Here is a 26,410-nt window from a genome sequence, read left to right as displayed (position 1 = left end):
GAGAAATTTCTAACACCACTTAAGTGAGTTAAAAGAAATCACTGCAAGAACTTGGAGATATTTTGTCCCATAGAAATCTCTCCATTTATAGTTGTGACACATGGATGTCTCAGGTCAACATTTCAACATGGGTCAGAGTATTAGAAGTGGCTGTCAGTGAAAAACACTAAGTGAGTTAGTTGGAGGTAGAAATAATTCACAGCAGAAGTGAAACACTTGAACTAATGCAAAAGACGTGTTCATACTGGGGTCGAGGATAAACTCAAACTACCTATGTCTAGATCTCACCTTTAGATCCAGATACTCCAGGTCCTTCTTCAGCTGCATGTAGGTGTCATCAGCCTGGAAGGCGACAGGATCAATTATTGATTTATGTTAACAGGAATTAAGTCCGTCACTATCAGGGTCATCTGAAGCTACATAGACTTCCCTGACAGTTTATCTAGAAGGATTTAATGAGCCTTGTGTATTGTCTATGACGTGTAACTGCTGATAGGTTTCTAACATGCATCACAGTGTACAGTAAAGAGCTCATTCATTTATCTCTTCTTCTGAGATGCTTAGTCACTTCTACTGCTACAAACAAGAAATCCAACACAAACCAGATCATTAGAAGCAGTAGTTTCCAAAAACATCCCTGAATTCAGCTTTGAATTCAGCTCACACCACTCAACGAAAAAACAGACTTACAACCAAACACAAGAGACTCATGAATCAGAAGGTTAAACTGACCAACACATCCACAGCCAGTCAGTAAGCCAAAGCATGAGATGGCTTTGTGGACGTTGAGAAGTTAGCAGCACATGCTACAGACAGTATCACTAAAAGCACAATATGGAAACTGACCAGCCAAGAACAGCACATGGAGAAGAGGCGGATGGTTCTATGACGGCAGCGCTCACGTATCAACCATGCCCGATATCACACCACTAAAGCACAGGAGCTTTCAGGTAGAGGTTGTCATTAATATACTCAGACTAGACGACTGGTTGAACCTAGATAAAATTAGAAAATTAAAAATGCTGAACACTAATTACAGGATCAGCTGGGAGTCAGAGGTCTGAGTTCTGTGTCCAGATGTGAACAGATGTCAGTATCTGTGCACTTTGCTGTTGTACTATGACGCCTTATCCTTTATCTTTGTGACGACACTGTCTTGGTCAGTTCTAAGATTATGCAAATTTTTTTGTAAATCTATTACTTTTCAGCAAAGATATTCTCAAAATAATTAGAATTCATTATCTGGGAATCAGGAATGTCTTTTTCTTCCATGTTAAGTTATAAAAACACTTCTGACAAAGTGGTTAGAGAGACTTGATTAATGGGCAAATGACATTTCAGGAAGAAAATGTTAATTTTGATTTCTTTAGAACAAATTGTATAAAATAAACTATAAATAAATAACAACTGTAGAAAAAAATAACTGAAGCAGCTCTGCAGTATATTTAATGATAACCTCTACCAGCCCCTAGTAAAATGAGGGGCAGCAGGCAGGCGTGCCACATGGGCCCCCACCTGGGTGTTGCAAGAACCTATGGGAGAGAGGCCCACATGTCCAAGGCGAGACACAGGAGAGGGGCCGGAGCTGAGGAGGGGGCTGGTGCTACTGGTGGTAGCAGTGACGAGGTGGCTGTAGTTGAAAGGCTCTGTGGGACTGTTGAGCCGCTGGAGCTGGGCTAACGTGTGCTGGCGTGCAGAGGCCATCTTGGCCTGATGCCGGCGCAGCTGAATGAGGAGCAGAGTGAGCTCCTCGGGCTGTCAGGCAGCACATGACATAAAACCTGGCAAATGTTAATTCTGACCACACCAAACTCCAGTGAAACTTCTCTTGTTTTAAATGAGTAGCTTTTCCTTCACAGCGCTAGTTGCCAATTTGCTCTGCAGCCAACTGAATGCGTTTGAACAAACAGAACTGCAGCTATATTAAAGAGGATTAATGGTTTAGAAACAAAAGGCAGGCACATAGCAACATACTCTACGTGACAAGTCTGTAAGGAGCAATTCTCCCACATGTTCAGCTGCATCCAACAAGCCAGTGATGCCAAAAGACTAATTAATGTTTGGTCAATCTCAAAAAACATTTTATTCATAGCAGAGAATGAGACACATTCTCTTGCCGGCTGATTTCTTTGAGACTAACAGCTGCTGAAAATGAATTTATTTGTAGTGAGCAACAAATCTACAAATCTACAAAGTAAACTAATATTTAAATAAATGGATACCTAACCTAATGTAATATTTGAGAAATGTTAATACTGTGATAAACTGAAGTCTGTTGTATTGAGCTCTTTGTGAAACTTACCGTTTTGCCATGAAGGCTGGGTGCACTAACTGTGTGTGTGATGTAGCCAGATGGGGGCATTGACCGTCTCTCGATAGTTGCAGCCTGATAACACATACAGTACAAAACAGCACACACACAACACACACACACAAATTAAACATCATATCAGGTACAATGTGCACAATCGTCTAGTGCAACACAGCAGGTTCCATATCACTAAAGTCTTGTTGATCATCTCTGGCGAAAATGAATTCACCTGTGGATGTGGGTGTATATTTGCATACCTGTTAAATATTTTACAGCTCATAGAGTCTTTTTTGACTGATTGCTGATACATTTGAGGTAGTTTAACAGAGTAAATGCCTTTGGGATCTGTTTGCTGTTATACTGTTCCCCAAGGCACAAATACAATTATTCTGTCCAGTGGAGCACAGTTTCAGTTTCCCACCCCGTACTGTCAGAATGACTGACATTGTTCTGGATGAGAGACTATTCTATTTGCTATATTGCACTTGCTGGTGGAAAAATAATAATAGTTAATGGTCCAATCTTTGGGAGAACAGAAACAACAAGATGATGTTTTTTGACACTATCAATGCAGCAGAATGCACTGACAACAGAAATCCACTCATGTTATCCACATGCCATGTCTAATCAACAATATCAACTGATTAATATGCTGACAACAGTGGAAATAGGATGATGTTTACTCTAAGTTGATCCTGCCTTACATGGCCTTGTTATGTTACAGCTAAATGCTTACATTGTAAATATGATGCAAATACACCGATCCTATCTGCTTTAAAAAAAAACGTCAACAATCGTCTGAAAACTGCCATAAATAAATTATAGTTTTCAGTGAGGAAGGAAAATCCAAAACAAAATCATTAGTTTCTCCAGATAAAGTTGTGTTTTCTTGTTAATACTAGATTCTTTATCATGCCTTGTATCTTTGGGCATCATTACAGTGAAAACTGAACCTCTGTTTACACTGGACACTGGATTTAATTTTAATATTAATAACATAATACAAGTAATATTTTACCTTGAACATCTGCGATTTACTTCTCCGGGGGGAAACAGCAAAGGGGATGTCCACCACTGACCTATCACCCACAGGCCTGACGGTCACCCGTTCAGCAGGTGTGTGAGGCCTCCGGGTGGGTGACAGAGTTCGGCTAGTGCCTGGTGGTGGCCCGGGTGGAGGGATGTCTGCAGATGAAGGTGGTACTGACACACAGCGGGGAGCCCCATCGGACTTAGAGCTGTGGAAGTGGGAGGCACAGTGGATGGGGGGCGGGGGCCAAATGGGTATTCTGGGGCTGGTGTATAGATTGGTGCGGTGGGGCTGCCATGTCGGAACTGGTGGCGCTGCTGCCACTCGTACAGCTGCCAGACAGTGTTGGACCCTGGGCCGCCCTGCTCTGGCGTGAGGCGGAAGTGGCTCAGGCGATCCTGGGCATACTTGTACTCGCCGAGTCGGCCGGGCGGGGGGCTTTGGCGAGGTGTCTTTGGCAGTGTCTGGTAGACATCAGTGGAGGTGAACTTGTGCTGGGTTGGAGGAGTGCGACGAGGGAGGGTGTTCTCTCTGGATGGGGGGCTGTTAATGAACAGAGGTAGACAAAAAGATGTTTTTACATAGATTTCAAAAACAGGAAAATGTTGAACTTTCTTGTTGTATACAGTTGATGATGGGGACCTACCCTTTGAGCTCAGCCTTTTGCACTTTCACCCACTGCTCAACTTGCTCCAGAGTACTTCTCCTCTGCACCTGCTTGCTTGTGTCAGCAGGGGCCTGAACTGGGGCCCTCTGGTACGTCCCCGCTGCGATCCCATTGGGCTCCAGGATGGGGCTAGGTGTGGAGACGAGTCCATTCCTCGTGCAAACGCTGGAGGGAAGTGTGGAGGCAGATCGTGACGGTGCCCGGGATGGCACCCTGGACACGGGCGCCGAGGCCGACACATGGTCTGACTGAGGGAGAGTGGAGGTTGCTGGGTTGGATGGGAGGGAAGTGTGTGTGTCCATTTCCAAGCCAGGGCTTCCTATAGGGTGATCCAACATCGTGGTGGCTGGAGAATCTTTGTGGAAACTGCAACGCTCCTCTGGGTCACGTTGTATGGGCTCCAGGAGAACCTCGTGAATTATTGGTCTTTTGATGTCAGAGTCTATAACCTTGGTCTTCGCCTTGTGGTGGTTTACGTGGTTCGTCTGTGGAACGGCCTGCTGCTGCAACATGGTGAACTTCTCTAACTTGTCAGTCGGACTGTGGAGAGTAGAGATTACATTAACAGCCTGGATGTTGGCCTTTCATTCTCTTTGTACGTTTTTCACTAACTTTCTCTTCAACATTGTGAGAGTTTTATTCCTCAGAGAACTGAGCTCAAACTCCTCAAAGGATTTAAGTGGCTTTTATTCGATAAGCTTCTGTTCTTTTTCATTTGATCACTTCCATGATATCCCATGGACATTGTGTTCCACCATTCCAATCGTCTTAGTCTTTGTACTGTTGTGCTGAACTGAACCTGAACTAGATGACTGTCACATGAAAGAGAAATTTTTTGCCTCATCTCCAACTTTAAGGACAGCGCCACATATACCACAAGGTATATTTTAAAGCAGGACTTATGCCACATAACACTATGCAGCCACAAGATTTTACACTTAATGAAATCCAAGTGATAAGAGGCACCTGGCCTATAGAAATACCAAAGTTTAAAAACTTGAACACCCTGAGGTGCTGGCATTCTCATCACAGCAGCTGGTGTCTGAAGATATAGTAAAAGCAGTGCCAAATATTACTATACTGCAAATATTACAGTAAGTCAGTTACAGTTTTCTGTTTTTAGACAAGAAAAACAAAGTAAAAAGGGTTTAAAGTTGGCATTTCCACTGGAAGCTGTCTTCGGCTAGGTTCTGTCATTCACTAACAACTAGTGCCGTCTTGTGGGATTTCCCTTTCAAAATACAAAAAATAAATAAATAAAAAAGCAAAGCAGAAAGAATGTGGGTGTCTGAGGCTGCCACTGACTGATGCGCTGCATTTGATCTGTGCCACCTCCCCTCGTCAACACATGAATAATACATGGAGGAAGCCGCTGCTCATTCAACATCAGAATGTACTCTTTAAAAGCAAGCGAGCACGTAAACAAATACACTAAACTCTGCTGTAGCATCAGGACTGAAACAGATTTACTAAAGCTGTAAACAGCACAACGGGATTTTTTTCTGCTTCCAGAATTCAGTTTCATCTGTAGTGACAATCAAATGGCAAGAAGTCCCCAGAAGTCATGTGTTTACAGCATATAACAACTGTAGCTGTCACATGCAGACTATAAACACATGCTGTCATGTGACACCATCCCTGTAAATGGTGTAGAATGTTTGATGGGATAAATCAGGGATTATGAGTGGGAAAATACTTCATTACAAACATTAGTAATAATTATCTGGTGATTAACAGGCACTATCACTAACTACTGCTAGCATTAGGAGAGTTTAAGGTATTAGATAATGTTATCAGTGCAATAAGAATAGTAATGTATCCTGGGCTGTTATTTTTAATTACAGCTCTAATCGCAATTGTCAGTAACAAACACAAGGGGGAGCTCCTGGTGTGAAGTACAGACATCAGTGTTTGTCAGCAGAGAAAGAACAGATGGATATTAAAGTTATGGTTTACATCTTCCTGCTTTCAATTAAATTAAAAAATATTTGGAGATAAGTAATTACTATCATCGATTCGGTGACTGAATGAAGTCAGCAAAGCCTCTCGAGTATGTTTTTAATTCAGCAGTGAGTGCTTGTCAGGTGTGTGTTCACTTTGTTCCTTGTCATGGACTGTGTGTGTGTCCCTACCTGATGAATGTGTCCGTTTGGTTCTGCATCAGTGTCGCCTGGTTCATGGCCCTCAGCCAGGTGTTCATGTCCTCCTGGGTGTCAGCGCTGAAGTAATACGTCCGCATCCCAGTGTGCTCCGCCTGCGAGCCAATCACAGAGCTCTGCTTGTAAATGTACGCGCGCATACCAGTGTGGTTAGCCTATGGGAGGAGAAGAGGGGCAGGGTCAGTCTTGTGAGTCACAGAGGCAGAGGGGTCTGCAGTAGGATGGTGAGTTAGATGAGCTTCAGGTTTGGCCAAAGAGACAGGGAGGCTTCATGCTGTCCAACAAGAGAAACAACAACAAGGGCCACATACCGTAAGCATCAACCAGTACAGAGAGAGCCAATGAAGGAAACCACACAATAGAAACACAGACGAAAATGCCAGCCAGCAACAACCAACAAAGCCACAACTTTTGACCAATGACGGGAGAGATACTTCGGTGCGATGGAGAATAGAAGATGTGAGCGTCAAAACAAAAAACAAACCAAAAAAAAAGTCTCCACACAAACCTCTTTTTTCCTGCGTTTACAGCTTAGAGAACTAAGAACATATGAAAAGGCAAACAACAATTTACAAACACAAACTGTAAACTTGATGCTGTAATTTTAAGTCTCACCTCCAAAATAAGGTAATAACGTGAAGGACAGTAGCTTTTCAAATAGGCAGTGACAAAATGACAGTAGTTCTCTATGTGAGTCAAGCGTCACACTTTGACAGGCACAGTAAAAGTTAAGATTTATGTGTCATTGTATGCTCAGTAAAAAGGCTATTAGTTAACTCGTGTAACACGCTGCTGTTGGTGTGTGACAGTCAAGAGGACGTCTGCCCTTTCATTATCGGCAACGACACAGTGTGCGGAATATAAATAAAAAAACACTCTGTACTACTGGGTTATACACAATTACTGTATATATATATATATATATATATATATATATATATACACATATACACTCATGTCTATTATAGTCTAATATGCAGTAATATATTTAGATTATATACTACACCTAGTATAAATTCTAATGTCTGCACCTGTTGCACACTATCTATCACCACAGCTGTTTTAGTTCTATTTCCAGAAAAACAAAGATTAGGTTGAAAAACACTAATATTAGCAATTAAAGGAGCCAAAGAAAAATAAAAGTTGTTCTAACATCAACAAGTTTCTAGCTGCACTGTGTGCAGGTCTACTGAGACCTCTTTCAGTAGAGAGGTTGGTATTTCGACTTCTGCATCAAAATTTGAGGAACCATCCAGAGAAGCAGATTGATAATTCCCATCAATCAATTCGGCTACTGAACTACATTCATTTGTACATGATATCACTGATAATTTAACTTGAAACACGCCACAAAACTAAAGAACTAGCTGAAACATTCAAGGAACAGTACATCCCTAACAGCTGCTTTTAATTAATAACATCTAAGTGTTTTGTATCCTGGATAAAGACGCCCTTGCTGTGAAAGAGGCGTTATTAGAAGCCCTTTTAAAAGAGCGCTCCATTGAGCACAGCTCTAAAAATGCCCTACTTTTCTCTTTCCTTTCTTCCTTCAGTGTTTCGGTGGTTGGGATTGGGAGACAAATGGGAGAACCCACTCAACAACAGATGCATGCAAATGAAAAGTAATTAAACACTAAATCTTCTCTACCCTAATTCATTTGGTGAATAATGAATGCAGGATAATACTGTAAGTGTGTGTGTGTGTGTGCAGCGTTGTGGTGAGATCCGCTGTGGCTGCCACAGGATACAGATTTCTCTAGGATTTCTTTACTGAGTGTGATTCCTCAGTAGTTCACCTTCTTGTCTGCAGAGTGGTGACAATCCGAAACACACTTTAATGTACACACTTACGTTATTAAATAATACAAATGCAGACCGTCACCCCTACTCTTCTAGTGCACTGAATAAATCCTGACATACAGAAATAGACTCTAATATAAATACTCCATTCCTCCATCCCTCCCAGGCACCCCAACAGTTTGATCATTCAGCTCCTGTCTGAATGCTCTGTTTAAACAAGCTAATTTCACTGGCTGCTACAGAGCACTAATAAAATGACTAATTTCCTTACTCATCATGCTTAGAAGGCACTTGACCCTGATCCTGGTACATATTTTAAGATCTGGAAGCTGATTGTACCACTTACTTGATTCGCCTCAGTCCTGATACTTCTGCTTGCACGCTAGAGCTTCTCTGAGACTCAAGCAGAAGAGTAGTAAGGAGGAGAATGTATGATTTTACTCTGTATGGAGGAGTGAGGAGGCTGTTAGTGCCAACTGCAGTGGTCTTTATTATTTAAAGAGCCTATTCCACTGTGGTAACTGGTGGCAAAATCTTATGTTAAATGACCTTTAATTTTATAAAACTGCATTTTGACCTCATCTAGTAGTTGGTTCTAGGTTTTCATCGCTACTTGCTGATCATTCTAACAACTACTGTAGTTAAAGTGGTTTTCCTGACATGCCACGTGACAATCACCTAAAAATTAGACTGAGTAAATGACCTGGATCTCAGTATGCAATATACATCAGCCACAATGTTAACACCACATGGTGGTGTCAGAAGACACAGTGGAGCTACTTATGAAAGGAGCTCTAAATCTGTGGCCACAAACAGCAGGGTTGATGAGACAGGAGACTGAACCCCAGGTAGCAGCACCTAGTAGATATCCTGGAAGTAGACGACAGGACCAGTGACGTGCAAATCAAGCTAAAATGTCAAGTTCTGTTTTAAACACAAATCAATTTAGTTTGGAGAATACAGCCAATCTTGCACACCTAGCTGTACCGCTTTAATTCTTTTTAAATGTTTTGATTGATTCAATCAGCTGGAGTAAAGTTTGGTTGAAAATAAGTCTGCGAACACTATGACAAAAATGTTACCCAGAGGAAAACCACAGATGTGTGAACCGTACACAGGGCTCAGTCAGTCTGTCACGATCAGCAAGGGGAGTGTGTTTAGGTACATCACAGTACATCACAGTAAAGGAAGCTATTTAGCAGGTACTCGTCTTATACAGGAACGGTAGACAGTCCAAGAACACCCTAACAATCTTGATGAAAAGAGTAACAGCATCCTGAGGAAGCAGCTGTCAAGCATGCCTGTCCACTCACCATCAGCACTCTGACAGACAGCCTTGCTTGATAAAACACAAGGCTGTGCTGCTCGTCAGATGTTTAGGCATGTGCACAGATATTGGCGTGTGTGTGCTGAAAAATACACAACTTACAGAAGCACAGACACACGTTAGTATTGTGCTGTGTAGCAGGAACTAAATTCAAACCCTAATTCAAAGCCTAGACCTACCTTTAATCTCACCTTTAATCCAAATCCTACTCCACGGTGGGCAAAGAACGCAAAACTGGCTTCATGTCAGAAACAGTGTCACGAGTACACACCCATGAGACCTCCATCAGACCATATGCACATTTCAAAGCTCTGTCACTTTCCACCTCACATCACCAGTCTCACACCTAACCTATTTTAGTTACAGTATATCATAATGCACAGACACACACACACACACACTAACAGTCTAAAATAACACTGGGAGTCTCTGCCTCTCTTTAGCAGGAATGCTGAGTGGGTCATTCAGCACTGAGTTCATGACCGACCCGCATACACACTGAATCCATACACAGCTAAGCCTGCACTTCTCTCTGCGGTTTGTGTCTGTGTGGGAGGTGGTGGCTTTGCTAAGGGTGTTCCTGATTATTTGTTTTCACTACATTGTTTAATGATGCTTTATGGAAAAATGGACTCCCAACTTCTCTCTACCCCCTATTTCATCACTTCCTTCCTCTCCGTCTTTCTTTCTATCACTTCCTTTCTTTATTTGCCTTCTATTTTCCAGCCCTAATCACTTCCTTCCTTTCCTGTGTTCTCACTTCTTCAGCCTCTCCTCTTTTTTTTTTAACAAACTAAAAAATATCACTCACTACTAAAGGCTTACAATTGTGCTGGCTCTTTTCCTGTGGACAGCCCCTGACAAACACACACCCTCTTTGTCTGGGTGCTATTTAAAGAATGATTGTGCATGGAAAGATAAGCCTGAGCAGCTAGAGAACCACAAAAGCTCCTGATAAGGTATGGTCTCCTAAACGTCCAATGTAAGAAACAAATTTACACTGAAAAACATCCAAATGAAGGCAATGGTAGCTTGTTACCTCTGCTTTTAGGACAACATGAATTCACATTATTACTTTTTGTTTGCAAAATTAAAAAAAACTTGCAGGAAGATAGAATATTACAGGTTGATTACTCAAATCAACATCTGAGTGACCATGGGATTGTGTAACCTGCATCTTCAGCCTTCATTTCTGGAACAGTAAGAGTGAGGTGATGCAAGTTCTGGTACAGTAGATGTGACAGATGGAGGAGGCAGCGCGAGCAGCACATAGACGAATGATGAGCCCAGTATCAGATAAGCCAAATACAAAGATTCATACTGAGATAACGAGGACGGGGAAAAGAGAAGACAGAAGGGGAATAAAGACAGAGCGGGGACTAAATAATGCAAACACTGAAAGGAAAAAGCAACATAACCAGATCAGCCAAAAGGACGTTATTTTCAAGACATGCATCAAATGTCAGAACAGAAATATACAAGACTGCTGTACATTCTGTGTTTACACCCAACAAGTCACAATGACAGTAGACAACAAGGTTTACATCTGGCAAAGAGAGAGAGCACATGAGAGGGTGGAGTACCTATTTATGGGAGGACTGTCACTGGACGACGCGACACGCTCACAGGGAGGGAGGGGAGTCCCAGTCGGGCAGCCAACCAATGGGAACAAGAGAGGGAAGAGGATCCAGTGAATAGGAGAAGGAGGGGGTGGGAGCTTGTCAGAACCCGATGGTTTATTTTGTGGGGTTGTGATGCCTTTGGGTTGATTTGATAATCAGCAGGTGGAGGCAGCATTTACACATTCAGCTCACACAGGCTAACTGTGGTGGGGGTTACAAAGCTGAGGAGATTAGCATTTCAAATCAGTTTAAATAGGTGTTAGCTTTAATCTGCTCTGACAACCAGACAGGTGGGGTTTACTGACAGGGAAAGTGACCAGGGTCCTTCCTGATCCGTTAGGTTTTCACTCTCAATGAGTAGACAGCGTTACATCTCTGTGGCAAAACTCAATTTATTTCAGACCCTGAGGGGTAGCTTAACAACGCACTGACAAGCAGTGTTCACCGACCTCTCTGAGGAAACTTTCGAGTTTGTTGACCTTTTGACCACACAGGTGTGGTGAGAAATGTGCTTTAGCACCTGGAACCACATCCAACAGTGATCTCACATCGTGCTGACTTCTACATCACCACACAAGAGGAGGTCAGCAAACACAAGACTCTGAACCAGTCTTTAAAACGTTGAGGGAAAAAAGTGAAAGATAAAATATTTACTAAATGTAGAGCTTCCTGGCTATGATGGAAATAGAAATGTTGCTAGCTTGCCTCTTCATTCCCTCTTATATGCACACTTAAATTTACTTACATACAGTTAGTCATATTTCTTATGCCAGAATAAAAAGATGGATATATAATTATTGCACTTTTCATGTTCAAGAAGTGTAATTACAACTAATGGACAGAATAAATTTGGATGATTTACAATATTTTGACTTGTATCACAGCCAGGAAGCTACAGTCTTTAGCCCGGGCTCTAACTATGTTAAGTAACCTCCATTTGTCTCAGGGACAAAGAAGATTAAATAAACACTGGCAATTGTCTAGGACTGGCAAAGCTGTGTGTTGAAAGGAACACGAGAATGAAAGATAAGGGTTGGAAATGACCAGTTCACTGCTGTTTCTGTCACTCAGGGTAAAAGACAAACACACATGGCTCTGGTTTACCTCCACTCTCGCTCTGATAAAAAAAAAAAAAAAAACAAGCCTGAGGGATCTATGAAATAACTGTCTCAAGTGGAAACGGTATATTCTACAGCTGCACTCCTGCAGGAACAACATCAGAATGGACAAGGTGCATATAAATGGCAGGAAGAACTGATGGTCACAGGCCACTGGCAGACACACTGTGCACAGCGTTTGCCCTAAGGGCTGGCAGAAAAAAAAATAACAGAACAAAAACAAGTCTGGAGCCCACTGACACCAAATGACCACACATGTTGAATTTTCAAAGTGTGTTTGAAGTAGGACTCTTGCAGTGACCGGGGGGTAAGCATATGTGAAGAAAGAACTGTGACCTTAACTTAGTGATAAACACAAGGCAAACAAGCAAATATATAACATCATTCAGGAGGTGTCTTTTCCAAGGATAAACTGGGGAGCATGACTAGACTGCTGCAGATAATGGACTTTACAATGCATACTTATTGTGTGCATTCATGATGTCAGACATACAGTATACAGCACTGGCACGTGTGGGTTGTACAGTAAATCCACCTCTTAACTTCACACGTGTCGGCCTCAACTCAAAAAGACTTGCGCCTCGGGGAACGGAGAAGCTTCATGCCATTTCACAGGAACCTGTCTGTCTCAATAAAGACACTGACAGACATTCTGTGGTAACAGACACCGCAACAACAGATGGTGAGTGATGCACAAAGTTGAAGGGTGGCTCAATAGACAGGGTTCTGATTGTAGGAAGACATTGCTCTGTTTAATTAACAGTAACGGCAACCATGTTTAAAAAAAGTTGTTTTTTTTCCATAAATACCATATCTATTAGGCCACTGATGAAAATGCAATGATTTACTATTATTCATTTGGAAAAAGCAAATACGACAAAATGTAAATTAAGTTTAAAAAGCTTTTTTGCTTACGAGCTAAAAACATGTCGTCATTAGTTTGAGCTCCAGTTACCAAAAGGCTCTCCGACACAAGCCACAGAAACATAATGGGACTTTACATAACTCATTAATTATACTTGACATTCTATATCTCCAGGGAAAATGGTAACATTTCACCAAACCTGCTGGTTGACATACAGTCCAACAGGTTTCACAGAAGCATTCTATAGTGAAGAGGGAACAGGTTTTCACTTGGAATGAAATATAAATGACTCCTGATGACCTTAATCTGACAATAATGATGAAAACCACTTGGTGAGAGGTTGATATTTTTAACATATGAGCCAACAGTGGTAATAAAACCTATAGAATGTCCTTCAAATCCACTGTGTTGAAGTAGACACACACATTTCACAATCTGAACAAATAAATCGGAAATTAATTAAAGATGAAGCATCCTTCAAAAGTTCAACAGTGTCAGTGACATCAAATCAGTTCTGAAGTGTGAAGAATAACATGGCATTCATTGCTCAGATTCTACTTGTAGAGGAATCCTGTTAATCACATTATGTATTATTGGTTTTATGTATGTGTATTCAATTGAATATACAAGTAATACAAAAAAACTAAATACATAATTAAAATTCTCACAACTGCATTAAACCAATATAATTACAAAGATGCATTTCTTTGATTCATTGTGATGTTTTATCTTAATCCTAAACCAGCAAAAAAAAAGTTTGATATAGACAAACTTCAAACTAAACAACAGAAAAAAACACAGGAGGAAGAAATTCCAAAATATGAAACAGCATATTCTAGTCTGTGGAACAAAGAGAGGCGTACCTTGAAGGCATACTTGCGGCTGATGTGGTCCTCAGGTCCCACGGGTGAAATGACATAGCTTGGCAAAGGAATACTGCCAAGCACAGATTCCTCTCTGCTGTCTAGAGAGAGAGAAGCCAGAGGGGAGTATATTATCAGGGTGAGGAAGGTGAGAAAAGGAGCAGGAAAGATATGGAGGAAAGGAAGGAGCAAGAGAATAAATATCACTCATCACCCACTAATTTCATCACTGCCTGCCAGCAGTATCATAACACACACACACACACACACACACACACACACACACACACACACACACACACACACACACACACACACACACAAATAGACACTGATAGGCGGTCATTCATATCATGGTGTTGTGCCAAACAGTAACTGACCACTCTGGCATCCCAGCGTCAGAGCTAGTGCTGGCCTGCTCCAACTGGCTGTCATTCCTCTGTGTCTGACCCATCTGGTTTACATGCTGAGATCACAGTGAGCACACACACATTTGGACCCTCACTGACACAGTGCAGTCCTAAACCTTTCACCTTAGCCGTAACCCTTAAGCGTCCCTATGTCAGAGACACGTCTCCACAAATATAGAAGTCCAAACACAACACATTGTGCCACCATTATATCTTAATTATGGTGGACAATTGATTGTTTGAACATTGTGATGTGCATGAGTGTGCAGTATTTGTCTGCAACAATTGCCACATCATAAAATTTAGTAGCGGTATCAAAATATGACGCCACGGCACCTGTGCTTGTGCTTGTGCGGGTGTTTGGCTGAGAGGCGATAAGGCGGTGCTGTGGATTAAAGGGGTAATTGGTTAAAAATAATTCAAGGGCCTTTGGAGGAGACATTCCCTAAATGGTGGGTGAAACACTGAGGACGTTTTATCTGCTTCGCCCTGTCGGTTTCTCTCTCACACACACGCAGTGAGAAGTGCAGACAGTGACAAGTCGAGTTAAATTACATCCGAACAGCTTAAGAATGGCTGAATTTGTCACTGTACCCATGCTGTAAGGTGAAGGAGAAACAAAAGAAAACAAAACCTTATGCAGGATTTTATATATTGCAAAATAAAGGGCAACGCAGCAACTCATTAATCCAGTCAACAAATTGTCAGTGCTAAATGCTTCCTCAAACATTCCCTTAACGTTTCTTTGGCTTATTTTCTATCTTTGTATATTTATTTTATCACATAATGAAAAAGTACTGCTGGGAAGTTTGGTTTTGAAACCTTTGAACTGACCGAGAAAGATTGAGAGAAGGGAGAAAAAGAAACGACAGAGAATTGATTTCATCCTCCTGTCGGGGCGAGAAGACGGAGCAGCGTGTCCCAAAAGGTTGGGTTAAAAATATGGAGATGAAAAAGGAAGGCGTGGAGAGGCAGATAAAGACAGCCAGGGGATGGAGACTGATGGTAAAAGAGGGATGGTGATGGAGTGTGTGGAGTAGCAGTGTGTGTGTGTGTGTGTGGGAGCTTCTATATCTATTCATGTGTGTCAGCTGTACCACACTGAGAAAGATCAGATTAATGCGCACCCAGATCAAATCACTGGCTCCTTTGTCAGCTGCAATTCACTTCAAATCCAGCATCATTGGAGTCTAAATCAAACTTCTGAACTTTGCCCAAACCTTTTATGTTGAAAGCTGTAACGTTTCCATATTTGTGTTTATATATCTGCATCTTTAAAGTCAGACAGTTTCCCCTGTTAGAGTGTCTTTTACTGAATTTGAAGCCAAGAAAGAAAAATCATAAATAAAAGAATATGAGGGTGATTGAGGGTGATTTTGCTTCTAGCCTTTGAAATAAACATTAAGGACCACTAACTTGCTTTGTTCTGAGCTTTCAACCACATTTCACAGTCTTTATCTGCAAGAACAGTCTTGGAGATGGAAGGAAACTCTAAAACTCTCCACATGCCTACTTGAAATTTCAACCATTTTACCCCACATGTCCATTTGACATTATGCACTCACCTTTGTAGTAGAACAAACAGAAATCAGCCAAGACGAACCACTTCCTCTTCCAAAGACGCATCCCAGAACTGTCCTGCAAAGGGAAAGAGGGGGAAACAAGAGTAAGTAATGAATGAGTGAATAATGAGACTGACAGCAGCACAGATTGGAAATAAGGATACCACAACAAAGACTTCACAGAGATCTCAAGTAGGAAGAGAGAGAAGGTAAGAAGAAATATGAACGGGAAATAAGGAGAGCAAAAGTAGTCGTGAGTGAGGATACAGTAAGGAAACAGAAATAATGATGGGGATGTGAGGTGGATGTGAGCAGAGATAAAGCGAGTGAACAGGAAAGAGAGGAAGGAAGGGAACGATCATTTGTCCTCGTTGGCTGGTTCGCTGGGCCTGCCACGACCGCTTTACCGCTCGTTTCGTCTTTTATGTTCTCTGCCTGATAATGGTGCATTTGAAGATGAGAGGAGATACAGAAGGGATAAAATCACCTCAAACAGAGCTCTATGCTCTTTACTTGGCTAAAGATGTATGAAGCTACAACCGTGCAACCGCTAGTGTGTGTTGGGATCAGCAGAGTAAACGCCTTTGTCTATTTGTTCGTGATAGTGTAGACAGTTTCTAATGTGTGTGTACATGCAAGTATGTGTATATTTATGTGCACACTGCCTAAAATTGTGTGGATTTGCATTTCCCTGCCCCTGCCAGCATTTAAACGTTTTTTTCTAATTAAAATTTAATTGCACAGCACTCATTGGCTGTATGCGAATAACAGCGTCTGTGCCTGTGTATTTGCTTGTGTGTACATCTTTGCCTGGGCCACTATGTGTATTTGCATGTGTACATCTCTGTGTGTGGCCATTAAAATATAATTTGTTTTCTGCAGCATCTTTCACTGTTTGTATTGAACACAAGCCAAGTGTTTTCCAGTGGGACAACAGACATTTTAAGTAAGACTTTAAATACACAAAGAGAAATACTCTGACTGTGATCAACAGCAGGTGCTTTGTATTGCCAAAGGAATGCTGAAGTCAAAATAAAACTAGGCCATCGGGGAAATGTTACAGGACCACAAAGAATGGAACTGGAGCTGCAGAAATGTTTATATTATACATGATCACACATGTTTACAACTTAAATCCTTAAGTGATGGGTTCACAACCTTTCAAGTTCCCATATGAACACTGAAACAGGGTTTGCATGCTGTACCATTCTTCCTCCATCCTGGTCATGATAAGCTCTTACACTTAAAGAGACATGGGGCTGAAATCCACACACATCAGTTTGTTATCTGCAAATATAAATTTAAATGTTTATCCAAAGCTAATATGAGGCTTCAGCAGTCTTAGTTAATCTAATTAATTAGGTGTCTTCTAAAGTTAAAGTCCTGTGAAGGGAGACTAACAAAGGCAATTTATACTAAAAGGGCTGTAATCCACTTAATGTGTCTGATTTGGACGGTGAAGCCTCATATCTACAGACATGTCTACAGATAAATGTTATAAAACATCTCCCACAGAGACAGGACTGTGGATTTTGTCCCTATCTCTTAAAAGCTTGTTTTCACAGAAGCAATTGTTCAAACCAGTAAGACCTGTTTAACTGTTGTTCTAAGCTTCAAAAACTGTGAACTTATCCTTTAAATTATTGTATCCATACAGTTATCGATTTGTGTGGTTATCTTTTTTAGTTAAGTTTAGCTCTGGTACTGTGCATACGTTTGGCTTCTCTCACACTCGACGTGATATTTTACTTCCTAAGACCAAGTTTTAGTAGCCGAGAATCAGTTTAACAAGACCTCAACCTGATTTCACTGGCTGTCCAACTGGCAAAACACCAGACCTCTCTGCACCTTGACAAGTGGGTGGTGGACCTTCACTGAACCTCTGTACCTGTGATTCTTATCCAGTAAGTAGGAGATATTTCCTATGTGAACAACTTTTATTCAAACTCTTTATTCTGGAACACAGAAAACCACTTAGTTTATTTAATGATACCATAAAAACAAAGCACCACAGACCATGAAAAGTCACAGTGTCCTTAATTAGTTCTGCATGTTAGCGTGAGAGTGTTATCCTTGCGTGCCACCTGACCTGTTTGTACAGCCATCCACGGACCACCACCGGGACATTGGGATTCCTCTTAATGGCCTGCTCTCTCTTCCCAAAGCTGTGCACCTTTCCACTGGACCGGGACCCCTGCAACACACAGACGAGTTTAAATGGCTTTTATCAGATATATAAGACATTATTAAAGTCCTCAGCCATGGTTGTGCATAGATGATAAGGTTACACAGCCTAATTGTGAAATGTGGAGATGACGGCCAAGAGAAAAGAACCATATTACTCAGCCATCAGCTGTTGTGCTTATGTTGACACTTATTTAATTAATTAATAAACAAAATTGAATGAATGAAATTAGTTTTTACACACTTCACATATATATTTGAGTATTGGTGTATATCCATAAAACCATTTACCTGTTTGCTTGATTAATTGCCAATTTGATTGCACCAAAACCAACCTCTAATCTTTTAACAGTGTATCTTATGTCACTCTCTAACCACAGTCATGTATAAAACAGGCTGTCTGAGCCTAATCAGGCCATTCAGCCTTACTTACCACATTACTGAATGGACCTTCACCCACACCGTGATTATCTTTTTTCAGGTTCCTCTCTTTTTCTGCCCTAGTTGTTACATAATTAGACCTATTACTTGAGAACAGCCAATTCTCCACCAGACAGCATCAGCCATGGTTGCTATGAAATTTTCAGATGTCAGATATTGACAAAGCCTCTGTTGACTATCATGTGGGAGGTTAGAAAAATGGGCTTGTGACCTGCAGGTCACTGGTTCGACTGCCAGACAGACATCTGCAGGAAGGTCTGGGTAGTGAACCTGAGCACTTAGCATCAAAGAGAGAGGCAATAACTCCCACAATGCTTCACTGTCAGCAGGAACAGACTGCGGCAATGTGAATGTATCTAACTTTAAAAGTTAAAAGCTCAGCATTACTGATAAATGGTAGTTCCTGCATAAAGACAAAAGGGTGTAGCAGAAAAGGAGAAACACTCTGTTCTTAAAAATAGCCTCTAAAAGTCCAAAAACAAATAGCTGCATCCCCAATAACTGCTGCAAGAATTCAGCTCAGGTTTTAATTATACTGAAAAGTTTAATATTGAAGCAGTTTTACTCTAATCGATTGAAATACCTTAACTGTATTATGAGCACCTGCTTATTCCATGCTGAATCAAAAGAGAGTCTATCCCAGCTAACACTAAATGAAAGCAGAGCCAGATGAATAAACTTTGGGGGCACCAGGTTCCAGTGGATACTTGAAATGCACCGAATAATAAAGGCTCTTATCAATAACAACCTAATTGCCCCATTATCTTAGAGGACCACTAGGGCACTTTTTGTGGATGAATCAAGTTACTGACTGACGTCAATTTGTCTTTCATTACCCTCATTAACAAAACCACATTGGTGCTAGTTGTCTCTCATTTAGCAAACCACAGCATCCTTGCATTATTATATATGTATATTATATATATGTATATTGTGCCATCAAACATTATACACGACACATGAAATCTCATTGCACCACCATCTATTCTGAATCCTCAGAAGAAAGACTAGTCCTCCTGGCACTGCACACACATCAAAACACATCAACCCTGCCACCTCCCTCACTATTATCATAATACAGGATTTGGTGTGACGGTTGCACATGTGGGTATATGGACTGGCAGCAGCGCTGGGAGGCGTCCACAGCTGGATAGCAGCAAACACTTTACCTAATTAGAGGGAGGCTGGTTGGCCAAGCATGGTGCAAATACGCAGAGTGGCTCTCCTGTTGTCACATTGGAGTCCCTTATCTCTAAATATACAGCATGTATATGTCAGAAGATGTTCAATATGTTTGTCTCTGCCTGTATGTTTGTGTCTACGATTGTGTGTGTGTGTTTGATGCGGTGGTCTATTTTTAGGCTGAGGGTAATTTTGTGGAACAGGCTGTGGTCCCTGCTGCAAAGTAGCGCTCTGTCTTGTAAGTGAGTGACTCAGGGTGCAGAGCAGCTATTTGTTACATTAATGGCACAGAGTCTGACAACCTAAAAGCCTAGAGAGCCTGGTCTGAGAGCAGGAGGTTGGTGGTTCAAATCCCTAGACAGAAAAAAATTATCTGTGAGGGTGAGGTAATTAAATAAGAGTTGTGCTTTCTCCTTCCTTTAGAAGCAGAGGTATACTTAAACTATACACCTAATCCCAGACTGTTAAATGGATCAGGTGAGCAGCTAACACAGTTCACAGGACTCAGTCTTAGTTACTTTAGGTTCTGAGACATTAGCCAACTACGTGATTATACAAATGACATGTATGGGATGTGAAGATGTCTAATAAAAGATGACACATTTCCATACACAGAAAGGTAAATCTTGGAGATTGTGAGTGGTATTTTCATGATTTTTCACACTGTACACATTAAATGGTTTATTTTAAATAATGGTAAGATGATACAGTATTTCCCAAATATTTCACTGGATACTTTAGGTGAAATGTTTGAGCTGCTGATGATGCTAGATGCAAAGTTAGTATCATTAAAGTGCACCTTTGATATTAGTACCATATTGCACAGTGTTTCATTTGAAAGTTTTCAAGATGTTTTAGCCTGGACCTCAAGTCGTGGCTAAACCAGCACACAAACATCTCCATCCCTTGCAGCTAACCTAATTTGAGAATTTCAATGTGGAGGTCATGAATACAAAGTGAGGACCAAAGTAACATCCCTCATGCAATTGGTTTTCAAATGTGTACCGCTCAGCACAATCACGACTAAAGTCTCCTAAACCTACATAAAGCCTGATATTAGTGGGAAAGTTTCCATGCTCACTAAAGTGAAAATAAGAAAACTAAAATCACAATATAACCACAAAATGTGTGCTGTAAAAATGAATTAAGAGGTGAGTGTTACCTCAAAGCCAGTAGTTAAGGGAGCTTTACTCACCTTTTTCCATTTTCACTTCTTCCATATAACACAAGTTATAGTTAAATCTGAGACTTTTCAGTGACATTTAACTTGTCATTACTTGTGAAGCTTGATGTTAAAGAGCAGAGAAAAACATTCTCATATACTGAGCCAGAGAAGTGATGAGGCACATAAATGTCTTAACAGCAAACTGGGGCCTAACAGAAACCCTTCAATGACGCTGACTTTGATAAATCCCAGAGAAGTTGTGCAGACCGGTTGTGAAAGCAACACCACTAAATATTAATTCACAAGTGCTCAAAGGAGAATTGTGACACATAACTCATGGGAGAAATGGGATGATTTCTGTCTCAGCATTCACTCTAGTGTTTTGTCAAAGGCGAAATCAATGTGACTGATTTCAAATGTGGATTCATGTCATGATGGTGGTGTGCTTTCCAAGGGGGACAACGAATGACTCATTTTTCTGGTGCAATAACATTATTTTGTTAAAAGTTGTTCTTGTCAGAACAAGGCTTCTGTACAATTTTCCTACTGTTCCGTGGCAGGGGTGATGAGCCAGAGCACCTGGGAGGGCTGCAAGCCAAAAAAACACAGGGCGTGGAAACGGCGATAGGCCGTTGTGATGGATGCCCTGTCATCTCTGTACTGCACCCAATGACACATGTTCAATCTTAGTCCTCGAGCACCTGTTGATAGGGCAGGATGAGATTTCATGCCACTGTGGAGCTGTGTGTGTGTGCATGTGTGAGAGTGAGTCAATGAAAGGGAGTGTAAACTGCAAGAAAGGAAAGTGACAGGAAGATAGAATGAGCCGAGGAAAAGGAAAGAAAAATGAATAAACAAGACTGAAAGAGAGGCTTTCCATCTTTATGGTGCACAAAATCAGAGTGCATAGAATTTAACCTACATGAGATCAGCATTTGGAAGCTCAGACTGAATTCATTAGCATGGCTTATGCAGAATCGCTCCAATGAATTGCATAACAGCAAATTGTCTGAGACACTGACAGCTTGAAGGACTACGGAGTGAAGAGTGGAAAGAAAAGTACAGGCTTCAAAATAAATTTAATAGTGTCTTGTTTTATTGTTGCCATCACCATGAGTTGATGTTGGAATCGGAGCAGGTTACATTGAAGAATAGATATGAACCAGTGACGTAAAGCAAATCTGACAGGAGCACTGTTTTAGAATTCAGCATGAAGAAACCTGCAACGCAAATGTAGCCGACTGAACCCAAATATAGACAGATACAAGGCGAGTGACAAAGGAAACTACTGTAGGACCTTCCTTATGTTTTGTAGTAATGCAATCTGTTCATCATTGAGTCAGACTGTTTGTGTGGTATACAATAATCAAAATGACTGAATTTGTATTTAAAAAACAAACCACTAATCATGTTTGAGTTTAGGAGTTAACTTTAAGCTGCAGTTGCAAGTTGTCAGTTGTGTCTGGGGAAAAAAATAAAACAGGAAATATGGAGCTCACTAAGTTAAGTGTCTAAAACAATGCAGCCTTTTATGGTAGAACAGCTCCTCCGTATCCCTTCGTGTGTGACAGACAGATGGGACTCCATTGTAATTATATCAGATTTTCCTCCCTGGCACTGAATCCCACTTTAATCAAACCAAAGCTATACCTACAGGACTCCACTGCCACCAGCCCTTCACCTCCGCGTCCTTCCCCAATTAAACCTAATGTCCTAATTCCTGTGGGTCTGTCATGGATCTTGGTCAACTGCAGAGAATGTTTAAACCCTCCATTCATCATCATCATTTGCTGTTCACAGCTGGTGTGAGTCAGCTGAAAATGACTGCTAACCAGGTCAGTCAGAGGCCACAAATACATGTACAGTAAGAGTATTACTACCTGCATTACTTCTAATACTACTACTATTGTCACACACTGTAACATAATGTATGTCATCTGAAGATGAACAAAGGGAAGGGAGGGAGAAAATAGTTGAATATAATCATTCAGTCGATCAATTCTGGTGTTAAACACAAAATCATGTACATTGTGTACACTAGTGGTCTCGTTGTAGTGTTTGATAATCTAAATGCCTCGGCCAACATCTAGTGGTAGAAGTGCACCTGAGACTCTGAAGTTTTCAGCCTCTGCCGTGGCTCGTTAGAAACGGTGCTGTGATTTTTATCATCAATTACCACATTTGTCCATTTCACTTCACCTATCAAAACAATCACGCAAACAAGAACAACCGCTGACTGTTAATCTCTGCTCTGTAGTTCAGATTCGTTTTGAGGTGTGAAAATAGGAGGACGATGCAGATGAATCAGACGTGCAGTAAAGGTTTGAGAGGTTTTCACAAACCCCAAAAGAAAACTAGGAAAAAACACAGAGACCATCTGTAAAAAGTAAAGAGAAAGACACGTTGTCTTTTCTTTCCTCTGCAGAAGTCTGATGATTACTGATATTTATGTCCAGTCAAACATTTCTTCATGGTGATTTTCTACCTTTTTAGTCTCTGTTCCTATACGTAAATACAGTATATGGCTCTAACCTTTGCACTCCTGCTTGGAGGCCGATGAATTTGAAGGTGATTATACAGCATCGACTACATGACAGTGGTCTAGAGAATGCTGTTAGAGAATTATTGGACATCACACAACCCAAACTGTTTGTTGATCCAAAACTGTATTCATTGCTTCAAGGTCTTTTAAAAGCTTGCTATTTGAGGCCATTTTACCTCTCTCACCATGAATTGTTTTGCAGTTATGTAAAAGGGGTTTCAACAAAAAAACTAACCCTACAATAAACCTTACAAGGGGGGGTCACCTGCACCCCCCCTGCCCCCTTTTAGGTCTGATCCTATTGCAGGTTATTGCACAAAATGGATTATGGAGTGTTTTGCAACCAATTAGAGTGGTGCACATATTTATACATGCATCACAGTAGCACATACAAACGGATAAATCCTGACACAGCGAGATCATCAACACTAACACGGCTTCCTCATCTTTCTGCGATGAGCAGTATAATCTTATACAATTACATACACAGTACATATATAATTATATACGCAGTCAAATAACTCTACAAGCACATGCACACCCACTAACCTTAGAGGCAGATGTGGAGTCCACAGTGGAAGAGGTAATGGCAGTCGAGGCCTCGCTAACGGTGGTGCTGGAGAGATGTTCACCCATCTGTTTGGACATCAAGCGAGCACCCTGCGGCCTGGACAAGAAAACAATGACAGCAAGGGTTTACACACTTTTGATAAACTGATATAACATTTATATATATATATATATATATATATATATATATATATATATATATATTCCTTTTTGACATTAGTCAGAATATTCTCTCACACTAGTTAGGCCTACTAAACAGAACAGCGGCTATAACCACTGAGAGTAGAACGACAATGATTTCTGCCTTTATGATGCCTTATTGAACAGCTTATTGTTTATAGAGAGTGGAAAAACATGTGAGAGAGAGCTCCTCTGGTTATTAACTTTTAACTCTTGTCTTTGTCTCTAAAATGTTGTCATTTTGGTCTCTACAACCTCCGAGTTCCATCTTATTATCAGATAATATGAATTGGATGTGAAGAGGAGCCAGAACACAGAATGCTTCTGCAGGTCTCAGAATGACCTGAAGACACAACGTCCTAAACTTTGTCCCCGTACCCGTGATCTGCATCATGTTTATGAAGATAGATTTTTTTTACATCATTTAGCATCAAATGCCTGAGAGAGAGAAAAACAGAAAATTAGGAGAAGGTTTGACAGATGACAGAGGCTAGGCTCATACCAGGAACATCACAGGGGAACGGTGGCTCAAACCTAACTGAATTTTACAGAGTTTTTCCCAAATTACCACAAATTATAGCCATTAAATAAGTTAATGCACCTGAACAGCGTCATACAGAGGAAGCAGCTGCAGCACCATTTCAACATCAATTTCTTCCACAGATGTCCCAACTGGCCGGTGAAACAAATATTGTGGGATGCACTACTTACTGACTGACCACCATGCAAGACTTAAATATAACTTTACTGTGTAACCAGTTCACTATGGGAGTTGTGCACTTGGGTACTCAGGGTTGGCCACCGCTGATCCAAATCATATATCTAAAAGTGTTGGAGTGCCAGCTGGAAAAAAACCCCAAAATCTTCACACATACAAATTTAAATGCCAACAAAACGTGACTATCTGCTCGGTTGCCACATTTGGACTGTCTCTCTGCATGATGACAGCCCCATTATTGCTGCTGTCATCGTGTGGTGAGACAGATGAGATGATCTCTGCTGGATGTTTTATTGTCAACAGGCTGACACCAGGCGGAGTTTGTGTGTAAATTTGTCTGATTAGCGTCAGAAAAGAAAACACTGGCAGTGTAATGCATTCCTGCATCCAAGAATCCAACCTAATTACCCAGTATTATATTTCCCTCTCACATACACACCTCTGTCTCTGTCAAATAAGCCTCTGCATATTTTTGTTTCATTTGTTTGTCTTACTCCATGTTTGACTCCAGTGTGACACTAGCAGAGGCATTTTTCTGCCATGCAAAAATACTTGAACTTACAAAAATGAACCAGTTAAATTTTGGTGGTCACAAGTCAAAGGTCAAGATGCCTGTGACCTCACATCCATCCTATTCTTGTGATTGTGATATTTCAGGACAGCCTTAAGTGAATTTGATTACATTTGGCACAGTGGTGACTTAGATAAGATTCTGGTCAGACGATAATTCTAGTTATATTCTAAAGAAGACGCTCTGTTGTTTCGAACATTTGCTTTTCGCTCCTTTTCCTTCTTCTCATAAATCAGAAACGGATTAAAACCACTCGTCTTTGTCCTCCACATCACCGACTGCACTGCAACACACCAGCATAAGCTACCAATTTCAGTACATTAGCAACTTCTATCTACAGATGCATAATGTAAACCTCTCCAACGTGGTGTGGGTGGGTTGAGTGAGAGAGAAAGCTAGTTAGTTCTGTTTTCATTCTGCTGTCAAGAGAATTTCATGCGAACGTTTCAAAGGTCAGGAACCATAAAATGTAAATTAAATGCATTTTCAAAGTCAAAATAATGTATTCACAAGAAAGATTTAAAAAGAACTGATTTTTAAAATAATAGATGTCAGGGAAAGTTCTTTGATTAAGAACTAATGCTAGTTCTAATTGAAGCTTTGCAAAAGGGGGGAAACTGAGAAGGTACTTGGCTTTCTGCAATAAAACTCACCCACTCCTTTGGCAAGTAATAACAAAATTTGTCTTAATTTTAATTTCTTTTTTTAATGCAAAGTGCACATTTGTTGGACCTTTATCAGAATTTATCATTTTGTTCTGCGTTTTCATATGACCCCCATTTGCAGTTTGAGTTTTCTGGAGTCTATTATGTGACTTTCTATAGGAGTTTAACTCACTTTTACAGTAGTACCTTGTTCACAGGTTGCAGTGGCTCAAAGGGCAAAAGTTTTATTCACTTAAATTCTCTGATAACATTTCCCAGTTTGTCTTATTATTTGAATAATCAAACATGTTGATTTCTCAATAGAAATCGACAATACCTCGAAGACTCTGATATAACCGTAGCCCCAGAATCTGCTACTGGCCACTGAATCAACAAAGCCATGAAATAAACAGTAATGAAAATGAATAATCAAGAACATCAGTGAGCTTGAATGTTTGTTCTGCATTGTAACAGAGAGA

General features: G+C 40.8%; 1 protein-coding gene across 1 annotated transcript in view; it reads right to left on the bottom strand.

Annotated features, from left to right (window-relative positions):
• Positions 1-26,410, bottom strand: part of LOC113166143 (pleckstrin homology domain-containing family A member 7-like) — a 103,150-nt gene that overhangs the window by 11,652 nt on the left and 65,088 nt on the right. The window contains 10 exon segments of the mRNA XM_026366107.1: positions 289-342; positions 2,303-2,386; positions 3,330-3,559; positions 3,562-3,884; positions 3,988-4,548; positions 6,141-6,322; positions 13,763-13,863; positions 15,738-15,810; positions 17,824-17,928; positions 23,798-23,915. Of these exon segments, the coding sequence (XP_026221892.1) occupies positions 289-342; positions 2,303-2,386; positions 3,330-3,559; positions 3,562-3,884; positions 3,988-4,548; positions 6,141-6,322; positions 13,763-13,863; positions 15,738-15,810; positions 17,824-17,928; positions 23,798-23,915 (1,831 nt within the window).

Source organism: Anabas testudineus, chromosome 6 (assembly GCF_900324465.2).
Source record: "Anabas testudineus chromosome 6, fAnaTes1.2, whole genome shotgun sequence".
NCBI lineage: Eukaryota > Metazoa > Chordata > Actinopteri > Anabantiformes > Anabantidae > Anabas > Anabas testudineus.
The sequence above is the reverse complement of the archived record's forward strand: the minus strand, read 5'-3'. Positions and strand labels throughout refer to the sequence as shown.